We start from the raw sequence: 22,492 nt of genomic DNA, 5'->3' as shown, positions 1-22,492 counted from the left end.
GATCACTGAGCTGCAAAGATTCCCGTCGGAGTTAAAACCCAATTAGCGTTCGGCCCCGCGGTGAAGGTCCAGGAGGAGGCTTCGACTGCTGACGGTCAGCAAGAGCAGAAATCCCCGTGATATACTGTATATACTGTACTGTATCAGACCAAACCAGAGAGGAAATAACACACTATTTCATTTCAGTGTTCAGCCTTTCCTCAAATTCAACATCAAAACTGATTATTTACTTTGGTAATTCGTGTTATCTTTCATCTTTCATCAATAATAAACTGCTCCACTTTTGAAACGACTTTGATCGCTTATGATGCAGCTATTGAATCACGTTAACAAACAAAAATGCATTTTTATACATTTTTAGCATTGTATGTGTTAAATTTCACCAAACATATTATCCTGCTTCACTTAGAAATGTCATCATGGATGTAAAATGAATCGCAAAAATCATGGCAGGATCATATTTTATGCCAGTATCAATATATATATATAAAAATAAATATGAAAATCATTGCATTATGCAAAAAAAAAAAACATAATAGCTGTTAAAGTTTTTTTTCTTTCTCTTTGATTTTCATGCATCATCCGGACAGGTTTCATGAGCTCTACAATCAAATCTAAAGCTATAAACAAGCACACACTTCACTAAATTTCTCACATTTCATGTGTTTATTTCTACATTGTTACAAAACGCACACGAGTTTGCATTCATTCAGGATGCAGATTAACTAAATCACAAATCATATTCTCAGTGTGATGAAAGACATTCATTTTGCATCACTAAACATGAATACATTTTCAAATCAATCTCTATAAATATATTGAACAAAATACACTAATAGATTGTATTTCGGACACTGAAGTGCAAAATAGTTTTGAGTGTAAAACAGTGATGGCAGAAATACAGCGGCCCAAAAAACTGTTCACTTCACTCACATTTATAAATGTATGAACATCTCAGAAACATTTGAAGTCTCAATGTGTTTTCAGCTGGTGTTTTTTAGTGGATGAAGTCAGTTCTTCTGTCGTCTGATTGATAGTTTAGAGTGTTTATCCAGTAAAAGCTCTTTTAGTGTAATTGTACAAACGTCCAGCTTCAGCTGCTGCTTCTCGTGTCTCTTATTGTCAAATCTTGACTGATTTTTATCAAGCAAACATCAGAATAACTGCAGTCATATCTCCAGATGAACACTAACTGGATTGAAGCAGCTCAGCTTTACTTGATTCTCCATCAATCATTTTCTAGATAAATCAGTGCGTCTCAAATCTGATCATCAGGATCTTTAGAGGAGCGTTTGTTTCCAGAAGCTTTACTTTCACTGTTCCTCAGCGGAGGAATGATCTCACATCTTCTGGGGAGCGTTTATTTCTTCATCTCTCAATCAGCATTGCATTGCATTATATGTTTGGATCATTTCAATCTCATCTTACTAAGACATTTTATTGAAGATATAGAGCGACCGCTGATATTTAGATCATTTTATATCAGTATCTGCTCCACTGTTATAAAGATCTCACTGATTTACATTACAAGCATCAGAATTTTTAATCATACAAATATCAGCATCTGCACCAAATTGCATATTTCTGCTCAGTTTGGACCTTTGAATAAAACCGAGCTGTTTTTCCTCCATATTCTCACTATATCAGAGTATTTGAGCCATAAAAGCCTTAAGGATCTCAACCAAAAACATGTAAACTTTCCATTTTTAGATTAAATTTTTTGTCTACAGTTTCAATGAACACTCCTGTTTCTAAATATTATTAATGTATGACAACAAATATTACTATTATTATATATATATGACTATTAAATATGACTATTTTTTTCACATGTCTGGCACTACAGGGTTAAAAAAAAAAAAAAGACGTTTTAATATTTTATCTAATACATTCATACATTTCACATGTGATTTAAGTGTGTAAATACTTTGAGGCCGCTGTAGATCTGTGTGTGTGTGTGTGTGTGTATATAGCAAAACTGCTAATTTGCTATAACTTTCTACTAAAATCAAGAAAGAAACTAAAACTAAAGTTGCAATGATGTGCACAAACAAACTCATTTATAAAATGACTACATTTATCAACAACTGAACCACAGCTGCTATTCATAACATACCGAACACTTCAGCAAAATTATTTTCTTTAAACATCTTAAAATACACTTAAAACAAAACAAGTTACTTGAGAATCAAACTGCATAAAATGACCTGCTTTCAGACACTCAATCATACGTTTTTCAACTGATTTTTAATTGCAAAACCTAAGGAAGTTATGAGTTTTGCTCTGAAACAAAGGCTGAGAGTCTACTTTTATCTTTATAACCTGGATCTCTACAGCTTGAATTAATTATTCAGTGAATTTGAAATGTCTGTTAAAAGTGTCTTCAAAGTGAAGAACAGCTCTGTCCACCAATAAAGTATGATTTCCTAAAGATACATGATTGAGAGTCGCCTGAGCAAGATACAGGAATAACATTGATTTAGCACAGCACTGTTAAACACACACACACACACACAGTTGGACAGTGTGCAGGTGAGACAGGGTCCAAGATGCAGCTCTCTGATTGGACGGTGCTGGAGGCAGAGGCGGAGCCTGCAGGCGTGCAGGGGGAGGGGCTCAGCATGCAGCCAATCAGTACACGGGCACGTTAAAGTACTCATGTCGGGGCTGAAGGAGAAACACACAAACACACACTGATAATGGTGCAGGCAAACACAACTGTGAGATGCAGACAGACAGACGCGTGCAGGACGACATGCAAAACACAGGTGCTTCAACAAACCACCGACAGGCCACATCAACTCAACACACAGCAGTTTACATGCACAACTTCACAGCGATTACTGGTAAAATCAGGTTAAGACAAACTGACACACTTGGGTTTATGCATTACCACGCTTTCATGGTGCATCAGTCGTTTTATTAAATATGAGCATGTTAATTTACATTTTTCATATTTATTTTTAATTTTACATCAATACTGATGGAGGTGATGAGATTTGTAATATTAATAAAAAAAAATTTGCACATGTAAATGCACTTAATACACAAGTTGGTCAGACTTTCTATAATGGGATTGTTATATTTTAAAGGGATGGTTGACTGCTTTTTTTCTAGGCTTGATTGTGTTTATGGGGTGCAGTGTAACATGTCTTCATGCTTTGTTTTTTAAAAAACGGCTTATTTTTCATATATTTTACCTTTATTCTACACCGCTGTCGGCTGGTTGACTTCCTGTTTCTACGATACCACTCCCTCCTAAACACGCAGTGGGCTCAGATTGGTTAGCTGGCCCAGTGTATTGTCATTCGTTAACCGTGTATTGCACGTTCTCCGGAAATGTTACACCCCTTACTATTATGGGCAATAGTTGCATGTGCTCTGGTGGAAAAGCTGCGCAGCATGGCCCCGCCCTCTTTGTTTTGCATGTTCCCGGGGGCAGTTATGTTAATTGCAGGGTTTGTGATGTCACCAACCCGGGTATTAGCTTGGCGTAGTCCCTACCAAACAGACTTTTAAAAGACAATATCTCAGTTTCCATTGAACTTTCAGTGTCTTAAAGGGATAGTTCGCCCAAAAATGAAAATTGGATGTTTATCTGCTTACCCCCAGGGCATCCAAGATGTAGGTGACTTTGTTTCTTCCGTAGAACACAAATAAAGATTTTTAACTCAAACCGTTGCAGTCTCTCAGTCATATAATGGCAGTCAATGGGACTCACTGCTTTGGGAGAGAAAAAAAACATACACCGACAAAACCAAATTAAACCCTGCGGCTCGTGGTGATACACTGAGGTCTAAAGACACCAAACGATCGCAGACTTATAAGTGCATTACCGCCACCTATCTCTCAAATGGACCACTGGCACTCTATCTACAATCTCAATTAGGAGTGTCAATGGTCCATTTGAGAGATAGGTGGCGGTAATGCACTTATAAGTCTGCGATCCACCGTAAAGCAAGATGATGAAGACGCGTCACGCGCCGGCTGTTGTGAACGCGCTCAGGAAAGTTGGACCAGGCAGTGCATCAGAGGTAAAAAAAACAATATAAATACTGTTCAGTTTCTTGCACAGACTGATCGTTTCGTGTCTTTAGACCTCAGTGTATCGTCACGAGCCGCAGGGTTTAATTTGGTTTTGTCGGTGTATGTTTTTTTTCTCTCCCAAAGCAGTGAGTCCCATTGACTGCCATTATATGACTGAGAGACTGCAACGGTTTGAGTTAAAAATCTTCGTTTGTGTTCTACTGAAGAAACGAAATCACCTACATCTTGGATGCCCTGGGGGTAAGCAGATAAACATCAAATTTTAATTGTTGGGTGATTTATCCCTTTAACTTTACAGATATTGTTTATGCTCAAACAGCAACATTACACACAAAAAGTAAAATCACAATCAACCACCCCTGTCATAAGTTTAAAATAAATTACAAGAGGTTTATTGTAGTGCATGTACTGTAATTAATCTCAAATTCTGATTGCAATAAAAACTACCATTCAAAACTTTAATTTGAAAAAATAATTGTATGCATCAAATATGCATTAAATTGATTTTCAATGCAATATCAAATATTAATGAGCAAAACTACATATAAAGAGAACATTATTTCATATTAAAAATTATACAATTAATATGTATGACAAATATATAAATATTTTTACTAAATATGATCACTAACTGCACTCATGTTCAAATGTTTGGGGTCAGTATAATTTTATTTTAAGAAATAGATGCATTATGCATTAAATTGATCAAAAGTGACTGTAAAGACTTATATTACAAAAGATTTATATTTCAAATAAATGCACTTTTTGAACTATTCAACTGTGAATCCTGGAAAATAAAATGTACCACAGTTTCCACAAAAATATTGGGCAGCACAACTGTTTTAAACATTGATAATAATCAGAAATGCAGCAAATCAGCATATTAGAATGATTTCTGGAGGATCATGTGACACTGAAGACTGGAGTAATGATGCTGAAAATACAGATTTGATCTCAGAAATAAATTAAATATTCAAATATATAACAACAGAAAATTTTTATTTTAAACCATAAAAATATTTTATCATTTTTACTGTATTTCTGACCAAACAAATGCAATTCAGATGATTATAAGATACTTTTATGGTGATTTTAGTACTGTGTTGGTCCTGAAGCAAAAACCAGTTGTAAACCATCTCTCTCTAACACACAGGATGGGGAACAACAATATAAACCATAAATTTAGAGCAGGAGGACCACAATGACACACAAAAACACAAAACAGGGCAGAATTACAAACCCGTCACACAAACACTCGTTACAGCTACATTAAACGGACCATCTAGTGGCATTTCTGCACTAACAACAGGAAAACCATTCTACAGATGGAAGGAAACCCAGACCTGAAGTGCGTCGATCTGAACCGGTTTAACTCTGGAAGAGTCCAGAGGACTCGGCCGACATGTTCGGACTCAAAACACCTGCAGGACATTCACAAACACACAGAACGGCAGCGTCATGACACTAGACTTCACTTTCCAGCAGCTAACTGTGTATGGATCCATCTCCTGATCCGTCTCACAGCTGCATCTACAGCGGCTCCTTCAGGTTTCTCATCAAAGACTGATTCAGATCAACTCCAGCGCCTCGTCTGTGCTCTGTAATTAAGCCCAATCAGCCAGCTTTGAGCTCTGAGTCCGTGTGGAATTTCTTCTGCTCTTTAAGGAATGTTCCGGAGTGACTTTCCCGGATTGAGCTCTCATTAGACTGAGCAAGGGATTGTGTGCTTTCAATTAAAACCCTCTCAGCAAACAGAGGGAGGCATTTCAGGCGGCAGGGCGTCTGTTTGAAGTTTAAGACCTAAGCTTGAAATCAGTTTATTATTAACCCCCCATTATACATTTGAAATATAATTAGAATATATGCAAGTATAATACTTTTTTTTTCAAATTTCATTCATTTTCATTTATATTACATGTGCTTATATATAATTTTTCTATTAATTTTATAATTTTTTTATGTGTGTGTGTGTGTGTGTGAATTTAGATATATATTTATTTATAAATACATAAATATATAAGATATATATAATTTGCTTTTGAAAGGTTATACGAGATGTACTCAACTGTATAAAAAGTGAATATGATGTGTAAATTCAACAAAAATTTTAACAAGAACATCAGCAAAAGGCAAACAGCGAGGAAGAGAGAGATAGAGACGAGATAGAGAGAGAGAGATCACATCATAAAACGCAAACCCCTCACCACATAATGCGATTTATTCTGATGCAGTGGGATATTTATGCAGCACCGAAGCCCCAAAATGAAAAGGAAGGCACTCATGTCTCATCCTCAGCTCACACGCACACACATAATCAGGTCCCTCCCACTCCTGCGCTGACAGAGCAACACCGCTCACTGCAGGCATGAAATGCAGTTAAAACATCACTAGTCATCCCGTGCTGGTTAGTTCCCATCGAGCATCATGTCAGAGGTCAACACACGCACACTAAGAGCGTCTGATTGTGGAGACGGGGTGCGTGTTTTTAATGCAACACATCTGCATGACATGCATGTATTCACAGTTCAGTCATTTGCTGAATGAGTCATGCAAAACAATAACTGAAGGCATGACACAAATTACTATTACTTGCCCTTTAAGACTGATGCTGCAACCCCGTTTGCATAGTATGCCAGATTAGGATTCACTTTCAAATCTTTTATGTAGTTTTAAATACATGGATTAGTACTACTGTACTACTCATTGCAGTACAAAGTGTGTACTATTTTATATAATACAATATGCAGTGACAAATTACATTGCATGCTCACTATTTAATTCTTATATAATGTAATTAATAATAATAATAAATAATGTTATTTAAATAATTATATGTTATATGTTATGTACATTATTATAATCAATAATGTTCTTAATTCTACACTGGATTTTTATTTTTATTTATTTATTTACTTATTTATTTGGCAGTGTTTTGTCAACTATCCACCTGGAAAAACTATTTTGGAACATTCCAGAAAGAACAAAAGAAACAAATAATAATAATAATAATAATGAAATAAATAAAAGTACAAAAAATATTAAATTATATATTAATAATATAATTATATTATTTATATTATAATTTAATTATATTTAAGTCATTTGCTAAATATTGATAATTAAATGTAAACCGATAACTTCACCCCAATTTATTAATTATATATGCCAAGTTATGATTCACAATTATTTTCAAAAGCTGCAGTTATAAATATAGATTAGTTCAGAATGGATTACTAACAAGTTATTGCAAACTCTGAATTATTATTTAATTCATAATAAATATTAATAAATAATTTTTCATAATTATAATAATTTAATTATCAATGCTACACCGAAAAGAAGTGGTGTAGAAACTATTTTCACTCAAATCCATTTAATTTTATTTGAGCAATTTTATTTAAATTGTATTTTCTTACTCTAATAATATTCGTTTTATTTATAACTTCGAAGAATAATTTTTACATGTAGACACAGAGTTGCTCGCTTTGGAAAAACTATTTTGTGTATTAAGACGTTATTTTATTTCATGGTCTCACTTCAAGCGTACTGTCTTAATACAAACTCAAAAGTATATACTTCCACATACTTTTAGTCAGTGAACTGGGATGCAGCCTAAATCTTGTGACCAGGTCAAAGGTCAAGAGTTAAGCTGTTTAAACGTCCCCCTCACATCACCACGTCTCCTCCAATCAAAGCGAGCGAGAGCTTCGTCATGCCCAATCAGAATTCAGCTCAAGCAAATCACACCATTTACCAATAGGCTGACAGGGTGGGCGGGACTCCACTCCCTTATAAGATCTCCTCATTGGCCAAACCGCCCCAGTCTTCAGTCTGGCTCTATGGACAGAAACACCAGCCAATCAAACAGCCCGATTCCACAAAATGACCCCAAATCCGTTTCACAGGAGGCCAGAATTTCTTGGAATCGGATTAAGATCAACTGAATGAGAATGTGGTTACGGTGAATGAAAAAAAAGTCTATAAACCGCACTACATCTCAGACTGAAGGTAAATGTGTGCTTCAGTTGCATAAACCGCTTAGACGAAGGATTACATCGCCGTAATCTCATTTTTTATTGGTCAAAACAACGTTAAGACAATTTTATCCCAACTGCTAGTTGGTTGGACTAGTTAAGACAAACATAATGGCTGCATTTGTGCAACTGGCTGCAGAAAATAAGCATCTCAACATTGAGTGATGAAATAAAATGATATTACAAATTTAAGTTATATACACACATGCTCCATGGTCATGGAAAATTGTGATTTCCAGGACAATTTTCATGCATTTTAACCCTTTTCTGCTAAACCGGTGAGAAGTTTATGTTGGGCCTATACACTAATGATAAATTATAAATAATTTAGAAATATTTTTTTATTTTTAGTTTTCAATTTAAGTTTAAAGTTTTAGTATTAAGTATCTAAAATATTATTTTGTGGTTCATCTTTTAATTTTGTGTTCAAATGTGACATGCTTTCATGTGAATCTCATGAAAGCGGGTCACATTTCACATTTATTTTAGTAAATCAAATTAGATTTGATTTACTAAAATAAAATATGAAAATGTAAAATGCAATAATATATGTAAAGTATTTTTTATGGAAATAGGTAATACTTTTGATGCAACAGTTCATATATAAATTCACACAACATTTGTACATTTTAGAGGGAAAAACCTGGCTTGAGCATAAACTCAATGGTCAAAATGCTGTACACATTAAACACTGATAATAAAGAGCACAAAAATAGTAGTTAAAATCACAATAATTAAGTGATTTGACTAATTTAATGTGTAAAAATATCTGTTTCACTAATGATTTTAATTTATTTACTAAATGCATGAACAATTCAGTCACAAACTGCTGAAATGGAGCAGAAGCTCATTAAAACCCAAAGCAGATTCAATAAAAACATCAAACACAAATCTGACCTCAAATCAGCAGATAAAGGACAAACCCCAATCGAGACTACGGCAGCCCCCGAGGCTCAAGCCGATAATGGTTTTTTATGTTATCTATGCACATTTGTTTATCTCGTACATAAATTCCTGCAGTTACTCAAACCATGATGCCAGAATGAAGATGCAGAACTAGTTCAATCATTGTGCTGTGCTCTGTGGGTGAACAGCACATTTAGGTCATGTCTTGCTGCTAAAGCGTGGACAGCACGTCTTTGTTCTCTCGTTCTTTGTCTGCCTGTAATTTGGCCCTCGGGACAAAGTCTGTCAGGATCGCAGTCAGAGATGATAAACCACAGCTCCGGGCCGCTTTCAAAGCTCCACAAACTTGGGTTTAACGATGGCGAATGAATGTTTCTATTTCCTCTAGTCTGTAACTAATGCCTAAATCAAGCGGAATTACAAAAACAGCCAATCACATTATTAATTCATCTAAAAACCCGTGTGCTGGGAGAATTTAGGATAATATACAGGAACTAAACTGCTTGGCTTCATTAGTAACTAAATGGGTGAATCTCACAAAATGTGTCAAGAGCATTCAATCAAAATAAGAAATAAGAATCTGTATCTTACTTAAAGAAAATGAGCAAATTAATAATGTCAATGCAAAAATAAAATCTTAATTCAAAAAATAATTATTAAAAATTTTATTAATTTAAAAATTATAAATACTTATTTATACTCAAAATATAATTTTTCTATTTTTTCCATTTTGATTTTGGGGTGGAAAATTAAATGCATTTTTTTTTAAGTACAGATACTTATTTACACATAATATTTGTATTTTACTTTAACAATAACTGGCTTAAGTGGAAATTTATTGGTCAAAATTCAACAACAACAAAAAATACAAGAAAGTCATTAATCACTCTTAATCATGTTGATTTCTCTAAATCAAAATATTAATTATATATTTTATAAAACATTCTTTAATTTTTTTCTTTGGCTTTTGGAGGAAGAATAAAAAATGTATCCATAAATCATGCATCCATAAAATAATTCACAATTTAAGTTGTAGTTGTAGAGTTGTAGAAAACCTCCAGATACATAGAGGATGATTGCTATGTACTCAAACACCTCAACAGATATCATATTTAATAAATCCCGGCTAGGAGGAGTTGGGGATGGAGGAGGCAAGCAATAGAAGAGAGGCTGAATGAATAGGATTTAAATAGACCGCTGTAATGTGTGTCGAAACCGGATTGGTACACGTCAGGAACAGCTGATCGTCAGCTGATGCGAGCTTGACTGATGTGGCCTGCCTGAACTAACGCGATGCTCAATTTTCTTGTTTCAGTCATTTGGTTTTGTGTTGAAATGTGACCCGTTTTCATGAGATTCACTCAGTTATTCTATAGTTACTACTAACTCTAACCTTTTTATTTGAGAAGAATTCTACATGTCATCAACTTCCTGTTTAGATCAGATTAACTGTGGCGTCCAGAGGACAGATCGGAAGCTAACAACATGTAGAATAAAATCACATTACACGGGGATCAGATTAAAGACTAGAGCTACAGGGAGACGGACGACTACGGTCAATAATCCATAAATCATACCTGGAAGCAGACGGATCTGAAAATCTAGATTCTGTAAATCAAAACAATTTAGTTGGGCAAAAGGAAGGATACAGAAAGCAACAGAGAGAAGACAGACATCAAATGCATTGTGAAAATGTCTCTACAGCAGCACACCTGAATTAAAGCTGAAGTGTGTCATTTCTCCTCTAGAGGCACCAAGCGGAACTGCAAGCGCAATTTATGCTGCCACGCCGTTGCTATGCAGTCGCTAAGGTCTAAAGCAGCCTGGATAGTCATAATTTTGGCTAGTTACTAGGCTGTAATTAAGAGATTGCTAGGACAGTCTTGCTTGCTATCATGTTCTATGCAGTTGCTAGAATGTTCTGGCTGGCTGTTATGCCGTTGCTATGTGGCTATCAAGGTGCGCTGAGTGTTTTTGTGTGTTGCTACAGTTCTTTTTGTTATAATATACCAAATGGTTACCAAGGTGTTGCTATGTAGATGCCAAGGTTTTTAAGAGGTTTTGAGTGTGCTGCTAGAGTATGTGGTTGTTACAGTGTTTTGAATGGTTGTCAGTGTGTTGCTATGTAGTTCTAAGGCGACTGTTGGAGTTCTGAGAGGTAAATGCGGTGCTTCTGTGCAGTTGTCAAGGTGTTTTGAGTGTGCGGCTACAGTATGTGGTTGTTACAGTATTTTGAATGGTTGTCAGGGTGTTGCTATGTAGTTCTAAGGCGACTGTTGGAGTTCTGAGAGGTAAATGCGGTGCTTCTGTGCAGTTGTCAAGGTGTTTTGAGTGTGCGGCTACAGTATGTGGTTGTTACAGTGTTCTGGATGGTTGCCAGACCGGTTGCTAGGGCATTGCTATGTGGCTGCCAAGGTACCCAGAGTCTTTTTTTTTGTGTTGCTACAGTGCTCTGGACGGTTGCCAGGATGTTGCTCTGCAGTTCTAAGGCGACTGATAGAGTGCTCTGAGTGGTTCTTATGGTGTTGCTATGTGGTTTCTAGGGATCTGGGTGATTGCAAAAGTGTTACTAGGCAGTCGTTTGGACTTCAGATTAGATTTATAGCAACTCTGCACATTCAAATGGAATGAGAAAACGCTATAACCTTAAAAAAAAAAAAAAAAAAGACACACCTCAGCTTCAATCTGAAATCCCAGTGTCAGGACAGATATCCTGCAGATCTGCACGTCTGGAAGACTCCATGAAGACGAAGATGAAAAGATTGTGTTTGAAAGCTCAGTTCCTCTACACTCTAACGAACAAAGGAACGTTTTGTTTTGCAAGCGCCGGACCAGCTGGGTAACACACACACACAAGGGCAGCGTGTGTGTGTGTCTGCGCCAATAACCAATGAGTCATTGTGAACCTGCAGCTCCTGAGGGATTTCTACTATTCAATTAAAAGTGGGAGGCCAAAAACACGATGTACGCTAACAGCCCTGTTGCTTTGCTGTGGCAGTACTAAACCTCAGTACTCAAGAGGGCAAGAGACCCATTAAACCTGATGTGTTATTATTCTATAGAAGCTAGATATAAACAAGTCACCTGATTAATTCACTTCAACTATCTTGCTCAGCAAAGTGTTTCTGTCCCCGAAATGCTTCAAGGAAGACAGGCGCCTCACCTCCTGCAGCAGATCTGCCTGCTCGATGGCTTTCAGAACGTTTTTCTTCGACGTCTCCTGAGCCTCGCCTCCCAGCAGGAACTCGTCCAGGATGAAATACGCCTTCTCGAAGTTAAAGATGATATCCAGCTCGCAGACCTGAGTTTGCGAACATTACTCACTGTTATCTGAGGCAACTAGTAACGTCAATTTATTTTCTGCTGCATGACTTACGCTGCCGAAGTACTTGTCGAGCAGCTCGACGTAACGGTGGATGATCTCCAGTGTGATCAGTTCATTATCCTGGTCCTCAATGGCACAGCAGAAATACAGACTTGCGTATCTACAACATAAACACAACATTTGTTTTAGTGCACTGTCGCTAATTCAAACTGATTTGAATCGGTTGCTCTGAGTGGTTACCAAGGCGTTGCAAAAATGACTTCTGAGGCATTCTGAGTGGTTTTTAGTGCGTTGCTAGAGTAAGTGGTTGCTAATATATTCTGGATGGTTTCCAAGGTGATGCTATGTGGTTGCCAAGGTGTTTGCGTGTTTTTAGTGTGCTGCTACTGTGCATTTCTGTTATAATATTTTGTATGTTTTCCAAGGTGTTGCTATGCAGTGGAGTGGTCAAGGTGTTCTGAGTGGTTTTTAGTGTGTTGTTACAGTATGTGGTCGCTAAAACGTTCTGGATGGTTACCAAGGTGTTGCTATGCAGTTTCCAAGGTGTTCTGAATGTTTTTTTTTTTAAGTGTACTTCCACAGTGTGTTTTGTTTTAATATTCCGTATGGTTGCCAAGGTGTTGCTATGCAGTTGTCAAGGTGTTTTTTTTATGTGTTGCTACAGTGTGTTTCTTGCAATATTTTAGATTGTCGTCAAGGTGTTACTATGCGGTTGTCAAGATGTTCTGAGTGGTTTTACACTTAGACAATTAGATCAAACATTAGACTAAAACCGGCAAACTGATACATTTACAAATTAAAATGTATGGTTTAAAAATGCTTTTAACTGCATACACGCATTAGAAACTCAGTCTGACTTTGAGATATAGATGATTGGGAGAATAGATATGTTTGTTGTATAAAGGTATCCCAAAAAATGCATTGTACACATTATTTATGAGAGAGACCATTTCTATTTCAGACAGACCAGGAAAACAAAATGAAAAAGCTGTGGAGAATGTCAAAGAAAACAAACAAAAAAAACTGACAGCTTTATTGATAATAACAGGAGTGATATTATTTTTGACAGAGTGCAACATGTTTCTCTGCACCTCCTGAGGAAACCGCTCTCAGATCGACTTCTAAAGAACCGTAAGTCACATCTAATGATCAAATTCAAGCGAGCTTTAGATTAAATGGATATTTTCAGGAGAAATGAAGTCATATGTTAAAAACATGATTTGACATTTGTGAATTAGCCTACACTTTTCAACCTCTCCATCAAACAGCATTATTATTCTTTCCGCCAACCATCAAACCACACACACTGGAGGATTGTGGGATATCACATCATGTGGACACATCTATACAGGCAGGAAAAATGGATTATTGTCCAATGAATCGTCTAGTTCTGTCTGATCAGTTGTGTGTGTGTGTGTCTAGTTTAATAATAATAATAATAATAATAATAAATCTTTTTCCAGCTGACACTTCATTAATCTTCATTCTCTCAGACGGATCTCTGACCGGTGGGAGCTGCTGAGCGAGCGTTTTTCTCTGCGATAATGTGCTGCTGTGATCAGCAGACGGGATGGTCATCATTTAGTCTTCTGGACAGTCCTCTTTCACTGCGTTTGTGTGTGAGATGCAGACAAAATGAGAACGAATTCAGCAAATACAACTTCTGTCGAACATTCTGTAATATGAATATGCTTATGTCTGCAAATACGCATATGTCAAGTTTCTTTGCTACTAGCTACCAGGTGTGCTGCCTAGATGAAAATAATAGTGAAAAACTGGCACAATAAAATATGCACATGGGGTGAATGTAATAAATTCAAATGAAGTGAACAAGTAATGAAATAAAATAAAAATGCCAATGGAATGAACAAGAAAAAAATAGGCAAATAAGGAATATAATTAAAAAATATGCAAATAAAAAAAATCTGAAAATGCAAATGGGGCGAATGTCATAATTTTAAAAATGAAAATGACATGAATAAGTACTAAAATAAAAAATATTCAATGAACAAATAATAAAATACAACAAAAAATATTTAATGTATTTTATAAAGTATTGAATGCAAAAAAAAAAAAAATCAGCAAATGGGGTGACTAAAATTAAATAGGCCAATGGAGTGAAACAATAATAATTTGTAATAATAATAACAAGTAATAACAAAAAATTAAAAAATATTCAAAAGGAGTGTAATAAAATACAAGAAAAAAATGTAAATGCAAATTGAGGGCCTAAAATAAAAAAATATGCAAATGGAGCAAACAAGGAATAAAATAAAAAATGGTGTTGACAATTAATAGTTAAGCAAGTAAGTGCCTCAAATTATTTGATTGCTACAAAAATATGAAACCGCAAACCTAGTGTACATATACACGTTTATCAAAACTTTGTTTCCACACAAACTAACATATAAACCTGTACACACTGACTGTCAGAAATTGCATAAACCAGCCAGGATGGAACATGTACTTTTGTAATACTGTACAACATGCATCAGAATAAGCACTGACAGGCGTTTCATCCAAACACACACGCTCCTGCTTAGCAATGCTAATGCTCTGTTTGGACGCCGCTAACAGAGACAGACTGGAAGGCTGTTAAGAGAGGACGGCTGGGGTCAGAGGTCAAACGAGGCGAGCTGTGAGGGAATCAATCTGGAACAGAACCAAAGCCTGAAGAACCAGAGGAACCGCTGTAGACACAAGGTCACGTTCATTATTACAGCCCACAGTCTGTTCATCTGTCTAGACTCTCTTTCTGCAGCAGTTTCAGTTTAGTGTGTTTTACTGGCATTACAAAGAACTCCATCTGTCCTGCTGAAGTGTCTGCAGCCTATATCAAATAGTGTAAAATGGGTCATTTACAGGAAAAAAATAATGCAACTAGAGTGTACAAGTGGCAAAATATAATTAAATTAAACAATATTCCAAAAAAAAAAAAAAAAGAGCAAATCAAGTGAAAATTTAAAAAAACGTTTCATTCCCCGGCTCTAAATGCATGGTTTTTCCTTCAGGAGCATTAGTGAGCGTTTGAACCTTCTGTAATAGTTCCACAAAAATGCTGGAAAACCAAAGAATTTGTGGGAGCTGAAGGATTTTTCTGAAGAACAGCAGACAGTTTAACTGTTCAGGACAAACAAGGGACTCATGAACAACTATCACTAAACAAAAAGTACATTCAGGTAACAACACAGTATTAAGAATCAAGGGGATGTAAACTTTTGAATGGGATCATTTTTATAAATTCAACTATTATTTTCTCGTGGACTGAGTGTAAACTTTTTATGTGAAATACCTTATTCAGGTCAGTACTAAATAAACAATAACATGCATTTTGTATGATCCCTCTTATTTTGGTAAAATAATTACAATTTTGCAGATTCTATTCTGAAAGGGGGATGTAAACTTTTGACTTCAACTGTAACTTATAATAAAAATATATACAAATGGAGTAAATGTAATAAAATAAATAATACCATGCAAGTAGAGTGCAGAAGTAAAGTTTTTTAATAAAAATATGCAAATAAATGAAAAGATAAATATCCAAAGAGAATGAATAATTAAAAGGAAAATGCAAAAAAAAAAACAACTCTAAAAAAGCTATAAGGTATCTTAAGACACAGCCTTTGGGTTTGTGTTGATCTGTAGTTTTATAATTAAATTGCTGACATGCAACAGTGAAAGTGCTGGTGTGTATTCCTGCATTCACTCTGACCCTGTAGTGTCCAGAAGAATCACAACTCGACCTCTCATGAAACAAAGAAGAGAACAAAGCGAACGTGAGGACAGACGCCCTTCAGCACACTCCAACAGAAACACAGCAAACGTGTGCCGCATACTTTACATTCACTCATCATACTCAACACAAATCATAACCGCACACTAACAATCAGCTCACGCTGCTCATTTCAGACGCACCAGAAAACACAATAACATCATACACTGCTACATCAGTTATGCCAATGTTCAGATTTGTATTCCGCTTGTTCTCAGAAGCTGACACACACACACAATCCAAAGCAAAAACATACACAATAATGTCACAAAACACTAAGGTATTAAAGTTTAGTGTGTGTGTGTGTGTGTGTGTGGACCTGCAACACCATAGCAACCACCCAGAATAATGAATAAAAACAAACATAACACTCAAAGTGAAAAATAGCTAAACACCATTACAAAAAAAACAGTACTGGACCATGAAAATGTACTGTGCTTTTTAATATCTTGATCATTCACGTTAGTTCAAAGTGCATTAGCAAATAACAGCAGATGAAAATGTACTAGTAAATGTGTACATTAACAAACTAACAATGAACAATACTTCTAGAGCATTTATTAACCTTAGATCTGTGTCCATGCATGTCATTGGTTGCGGCTCAAAGGGTTAATGTTACAAAGTGTTACTATTTCACATAAACCCAAACAGTCTTTTAAAGAAAGCCATATTTCAATATCTAACACCCCGTCAGACAAGACAGAGGAGGTTACTTTCCCCCGGTAAAGCTTGAACCTAGTCCTAGACTCAAATCTAAGTCTGAAAGAAACTTGCTCTGACTGATCTTAAAATATAACAGTGCCTTTGTTTTGCCTCAAGATACACCCCAGTAGGCCTAATATTTTTTACATTTATAAAAATGACTTAAATGTCCTAATTGAACTACGGCCTAATCCTGGCTTAGTTAGTTTAAGCCCTGTCTGTGAAACCGGGCCTTTAGGTATGAAACAAAGTCTCAGCTTTCAAATTTTGTCATTTTTTAAGTAATTCAAACAGTAAATACCATTTTGTGGATCTTTAATGTGTCGTGACAGATCGCTGTAGCACGTGAACCGATCGTCTCTTCCTCTTTGTTATAGCAAGGAATAAACATGAATGAACATCAGAAGGTCCACCGACGTTAATCTACTTTTCTGTCTGGTTTGCTTGTTAGACAAAAATAGCAGATTCTGTGTTATGACTGGTTAGATAGCCTGTTTTAGATAGCCTGTCAATAGACAAACCTGATCAATCAGCCCATCTCTACAGGTAATAATAGCAACTTCAAACTCTCAACATCTTACACTCTTAAAAATAAAGGTGCTTCACGATGCCATAGATTAAGAACCTTCTTGTCTAAATGGTTCCATAAAGAACTTTTAACATCTGAAGAACCTTTCTGTTTCACAAAAGCTTCTTTGTGGTGAGAGAAGGTTCTTCAGATTATAAAAAGGTAAGAAAGAGATGGTTCTTTAAAGAACCTTTGAATGGTTCTTTGTGGAACCAAAAATGGCATCGCTTGAAGAACCTTTCGAGCAGCTTTATTTTTAAGAGTGTAGCAACCATTTAGAAATGCTCTAGCATCCTTTCAGATTCAGACTCCTTTATTATTCAATTATGTTTCACACGTCCACACCTCAGTAATTCAGTGCAAAAAAAGATACAGGTACATCTAAAAAAATTAGAAAATTGTGAAAAAGTTCATTTCATTATCTGTAAGCCATAATCATCAAAATTTCAAGAAATAAAGGATTGAAATATTTCACTCTATGTGTAATGAATCTATATAATATATAGGTTTCACTTTCTGAAATGAGTGACAAAATATTATGATATTCTAAGAATACTAATAAATAAACAAATTCACTAAAATAGAATTTTAGTGTAGTTCACATTCTCGAGTTAAGCAGTCTGATAGCTGTAGGGAAAAAGCTGTTTAACAGCCTAGAAGTCCTTGATCGGATACTTCTGTATCTTTTACCAGACTGCAGGAGTGTGAACATGCCATGAAAGAAATGAGTAGAGTCCTTCATGATGCCATTTGCTCTGCGCATGCTGCGTTCAGTGTAGATGTCCTGCAAACACGGCGACGAGACACCAATCATTTTTTCAGCAGTCCTTACTATCTTAGCAAACATTCACATTTCCTATAGGAAACATTCAAATCTACCAGGTTTACTGTTATTCTAGTGATATAGTGAAATATTAGATGTATATAAAACAATGCAGCGCCGGTACAGGTTGTGTGTTTGTGAGTCTGTGTCTATGTGTGTGTGCGTTAGGTCTCAGGTCAGTGTGTATGTACCCCCTCCTCCGCTGCCATGGAAACAGCATCATCTCAACACTCCCATCCGAGTGAACGATCACACACTCACATGAGGAGAACACAGAAACAAATATAGGGGTGGTGATGGCGCAGTGGATAAGACACATGCCTTTGGTGTGAGAGACCCGGGTTCGAATCCACTGTGAGACACCAATGTGTCCCTGAGCAAGACACTTAACCCCTAGTTGCTCCAGAGGCGTGCGACCTCTGACATATATAGCAATTGTAAGTCGCTTTGGATAAAAGCGTCAGCTAAAATGAATAAATGTAATAAATTCAACTAATTACCATCCTAATTCCACCATTATTTTGTGCCGATAAACTAGCTCTGAATATGTGAACATTTTAATCATTTGAAACAATTACAGTGTCTCTTTCAAAACCACGTTGGACTTAACACTTTGAGTTTTCAAAAGCGTGTATTTTCAGGCTCCCAAAATGCCACTGTTGTGTAAATGAACGGCCAAAACACTTAAAAGGTTTTTGATTTTAGCTGAAAACAGTGTCGCATCAACATACTATTAACGTTTTTGTTCATATTTTGAATATGATTTATATTTTAAGCAATTTTGTTTTTTAATAAAGTTTAGTTTATTAAGCTTTAGTTATTTTAGTACTTTGTTTAAAGCAATCAGATAAGGATTTTGTTTTTAGTTTATAGTAATAATCCTGTGGATTCATAGCTCATGTTATTATTTTTTAATCATAAAATCAAGTCGTTTTTCTCATTGCTTATCATATTTTACTATGGATTAAGTCAACTGACAGAAGTAAAATGGGCTGTCAATGCCAATTTATACTGAAATAATTCCAACAGCTATCAAGTGACAAGTAGCTCTACTTCAACTGAAGCCCAGCTTTAGCTAATAATTAAAGCCAATCAGCAATGAGGGTTTTCCACAGCATGGATAAATCAGTAGCCATGATGTTAATTCATTAACCTCTGTCTAAGCACCAAAGAATAAGTAAATAAACAAAACAAACATCATTCCCAACTCAGGAAACACACAAGTCTTACACTATACACTTTACTGGTTAAGTTTTCCAAAAATAATTAAGAATAAATACACATAGAATTATTTTAGTTCAACAACTTATTAACATTAAGTTGAAATTCTAAAATAACTAAAACTGAAGATTTTTTTTTTATAAAAACTACACTGAGAAATTTAACAAAATCTAATAAAAATGTCAAAAGCACAAAAAAAATTACTAAAATGGGAAATATAAAATTTTAAATATTAATAAAACTACAGTAATATTTATACGCTGCTCAACTTTTTGTGTGGTGTCCAGATTTCTTATTATTTTGCAAGTTTAGTTGTGCAACGTCTCAACTTTTTGATCCATATGATCATCAAGAAGAGGATGTACAGTAACTCCATCAACATTTGTCTTTGTGCCTGTTGAGAGCATTGCTCTGGGATAGACGATAGGCCACTCGATCGCTCAAAAACAGGTTAACCCTTGTGTGTTTTCATCAGTTAGACAGTAAGCAAAGCTGAGCTCCAGCCGCTCTACTGACCTTTTATAGACGATTTTCAGGTCCCTCCACTCCAGGAAGCTGCACATCTTGGGTTTGCGGGCCAGAACGGTCTGCACCAGCTCCCGCGTGATCTTCTTCTTCTCCTTATCGGACAGAGGTACGTACCATTTCTGCAGACGGAGCTTCCCCTGTCTGCTGAACAACAGCATGAACTGCATCTGAGAGAGGGAGGTGAGATGAGCCAAGAACAGGAACGCAGATCAGACGCATTCACTCCATACTTAATGTCTTATGGTAAAGAAAAGCCCAGAAAATGTGATCTATACACATTTATTGATTTATTAATGTTTTTAAATCACTCAGTTTCGAATATATTCAGTGGCACAGTATTATGCAAATTAATATCAAATTAATAGCTATAGCATCAAATCATGAAAAACTAAATGCATCTGGGATATCTATTGTGAAATTAACAAAAAGCATGTAAAAAGGCACCTATTTAATGATATATTTTTCACGTTTTACTATTTTCACAATTTAATGGCATACAAATGTAAATATTATATATACATCAATGCATCAGACATCTATTCTGAAATGTGAAAAGGCACATATTTAAAGATATTTGTTTACTATTTTATCTAACAATTTAATATTTAGAAAACAGCATACAGAAAATTACAACCATGAAACTTGGGTGAAAAAAAGTTGAAATAATGGAAATAAAATATTGTTGAACTAGTTTATTTAGTTTAACAAGTAAAACTGAAATAAAAACTGTTCAGACATTTAAACAAAAAACCTAAACAGGACAAAAACACACAAAATTACTAAAACTTTCGAATTAAATGAAAATGGAAAATATAAAAATCATGATAAACTCTCTCTATTTGTATATAAAGATGTATTTCACATTTTTATGTTTTTATGAAAAATAAAAAATATTTTATAATTGATATTTAATTCAATATTTAATTAATAAGATTATTATTATCATCATCATTATTACTGTTGCATTAATATTAATATACTGTTAAAAATTTATAATAATTAAAAAAAATGCATGCCATACGGATAATATAATGATATATATAGATTACCATTATAACCAAACAGGTACATTTTTATATTAGTTATACATTATTATTATCATCACCACTATTATACTTTAAAAATGCATGTCGTACGGATAATATAATGATATTGATTACAATTAATGTGTTGAACTTAAACGCCATGTGAGCTCCAATACACGCTACTGTTTACACTTCTAGTCACGCGACGCGTTTACAACCTTTAGCCTTTTTCAGAAAAGAAATGCTGAAACAACACACGACGTACCTTTATGAGGAGGTCAGTTTGTAAAAGAGATGAGTTCTGGATTCACAGTGATTCGCGTCTGTCTCAGCTCCAGACTTGTGTACAGTAGATGCTAAACAGTGTCAGCTGACGACTCTTCACTCATTGGACGAAGGGTTCGCTCGGGGAGTTTACATTGGTGGAAACAAGACCGTTATTCCCGCCCACTCAGGAGCGCAGGCAGCTGATTGGAGGGTTCTTGCGCCAGTCACCGCTAGAGTCACGCCCCCCGTCAGTGGGTTTTTAAAAGGGATTACACAGAGGATCACGTACAATGTCAAATTTAAAAGCGTTGTTCTTTCTGTATCTGTCTATTATGGCCTAATTGCTTTGCGACAAACAACCCCTTATTCACATAATTAGTCTTTTATTGGCAACAGTTGTGAGAGTTAATGCACAAACAAAAAATGTATACAATCATTGCTATGTTTTTGAACCTCAGATTAAATATCTTAATATACACATCACTAATGATAGACTAGCAGTGGATTAAACTGATGTTTTCCAAACTAAATTATCTGGACAGTTAGGAAATAACTACATAATGGTGGTACTTAATAGGCCTATGCTGATTTTATATAAAACTGTATATTTTCTTAATTTTATTATTAAGTTTTTTATTCGCATGAAGCTTCGATTCTTGGCAATAAAGCTCTTTCTGAAATGTCAGGTCGGGGCAAGTTGTCACGTGCGTTTCAGATACGCTTATTACAATATCTGCTGGACAATTAAACCAGACTAAAACCCTTGATAATTTAAAACACAGGCTGTTTAAATCAAGTTTACTGATGTTACAACTCCACCTAGTGACAAACATCGATATGGACCCTTCTCACAGATTGTGACCGCTTTTCTGCCACTATAGCATCGCTTATAAGTTCTCACTATATAATTAAAATTTACATGCATATCATATTCGGCCTACCCTGGTATTAAATAATTTACATGCATAACATATTCGACCTACCCTGGTATTAAAGTATTTACATGCATAACATATTCGGCCTACCCTGGTATTAAAGTATTTACATGCATAACATATTCGGCCTACCCTGGTATTAAATAATTTACATGCATAACATATTCGGCCTACCCTGGTATTAAATAATTTACATGCATAACATATTCGGCCTAATTACATGCATAACATATTCGGCCTACCCTGTTATTAAAGTATTTACATGCATATCATATTCGGCCTACCCTGGTATTAAAGTATTTACATGCATATCATATTCGGCCTACCCTGGTATTAAAT

The 22,492-nt window shown here is 35.5% G+C and overlaps 1 protein-coding gene across 5 annotated transcripts; it reads right to left on the bottom strand.

The window, feature by feature from the left end:
• Nucleotides 1-644: 644 nt before the first annotated feature.
• On the bottom strand, nt 645-21,345 carry LOC306860774 (AP-1 complex subunit sigma-2-like). Of its 5 annotated transcripts, XM_079402674.1 has the most exons (7): nt 21,217-21,345; nt 19,915-20,093; nt 12,364-12,472; nt 12,151-12,288; nt 10,565-10,595; nt 5,391-5,468; nt 653-2,667 (listed from the first exon to the last, which is right to left on the bottom strand). In XM_079402674.1, the coding sequence occupies exons 2-6, from the start codon at nt 20,091-20,093 to the stop codon at nt 5,416-5,418; spliced, it is 510 nt and encodes a 169-aa protein (XP_079258800.1). In that variant the 5' UTR covers nt 21,217-21,345; the 3' UTR covers nt 653-2,667; nt 5,391-5,415. The 5 variants fall into 5 exon arrangements, with proteins under 5 accessions (XP_079258803.1, XP_079258800.1, XP_079258802.1 ...); XM_079402676.1 differs by lacking the exon at nt 5,391-5,468; XM_079402675.1 differs by lacking the exons at nt 5,391-5,468; nt 10,565-10,595 and adding an exon at nt 7,802-7,884 and having other exon boundaries at nt 2,573-2,667.
• Between the last annotated feature and the right edge of the window lie 1,147 nt (nt 21,346-22,492).

The sequence above is a fragment of the Barbus barbus genome (assembly GCF_936440315.1).
Source record: "Barbus barbus genome assembly, chromosome: 41".
In the NCBI taxonomy this organism is placed as follows: domain Eukaryota; kingdom Metazoa; phylum Chordata; class Actinopteri; order Cypriniformes; family Cyprinidae; genus Barbus; species Barbus barbus.
Note: the sequence above shows the minus strand (reverse complement) of the source record. Positions and strands in the feature narration are given on the sequence as shown.

What these genes read in the sequence shown, in the direction of transcription:
- LOC306860774 (XM_079402673.1), bottom strand. Translation starts at nt 20,093, where the DNA reads ATGCAGTTCATGCTGTTGTTCAGCAGACAGGGGAAGCTCCGTCTGCAG. An exon ending in CTGAAAATCGTCTATAAAAG is followed by an intron (nt 12,473 to 19,914) that starts GTCAGTAGAGCG and finishes TTTATGTTGTAG; the next exon opens with ATACGCAAGTCTGTATTTCT. An exon ending in TCGACAAGTACTTCGGCAGC is followed by an intron (nt 12,289 to 12,363) that starts GTAAGTCATGCA and finishes TCGCAAACTCAG; the next exon opens with GTCTGCGAGCTGGATATCAT.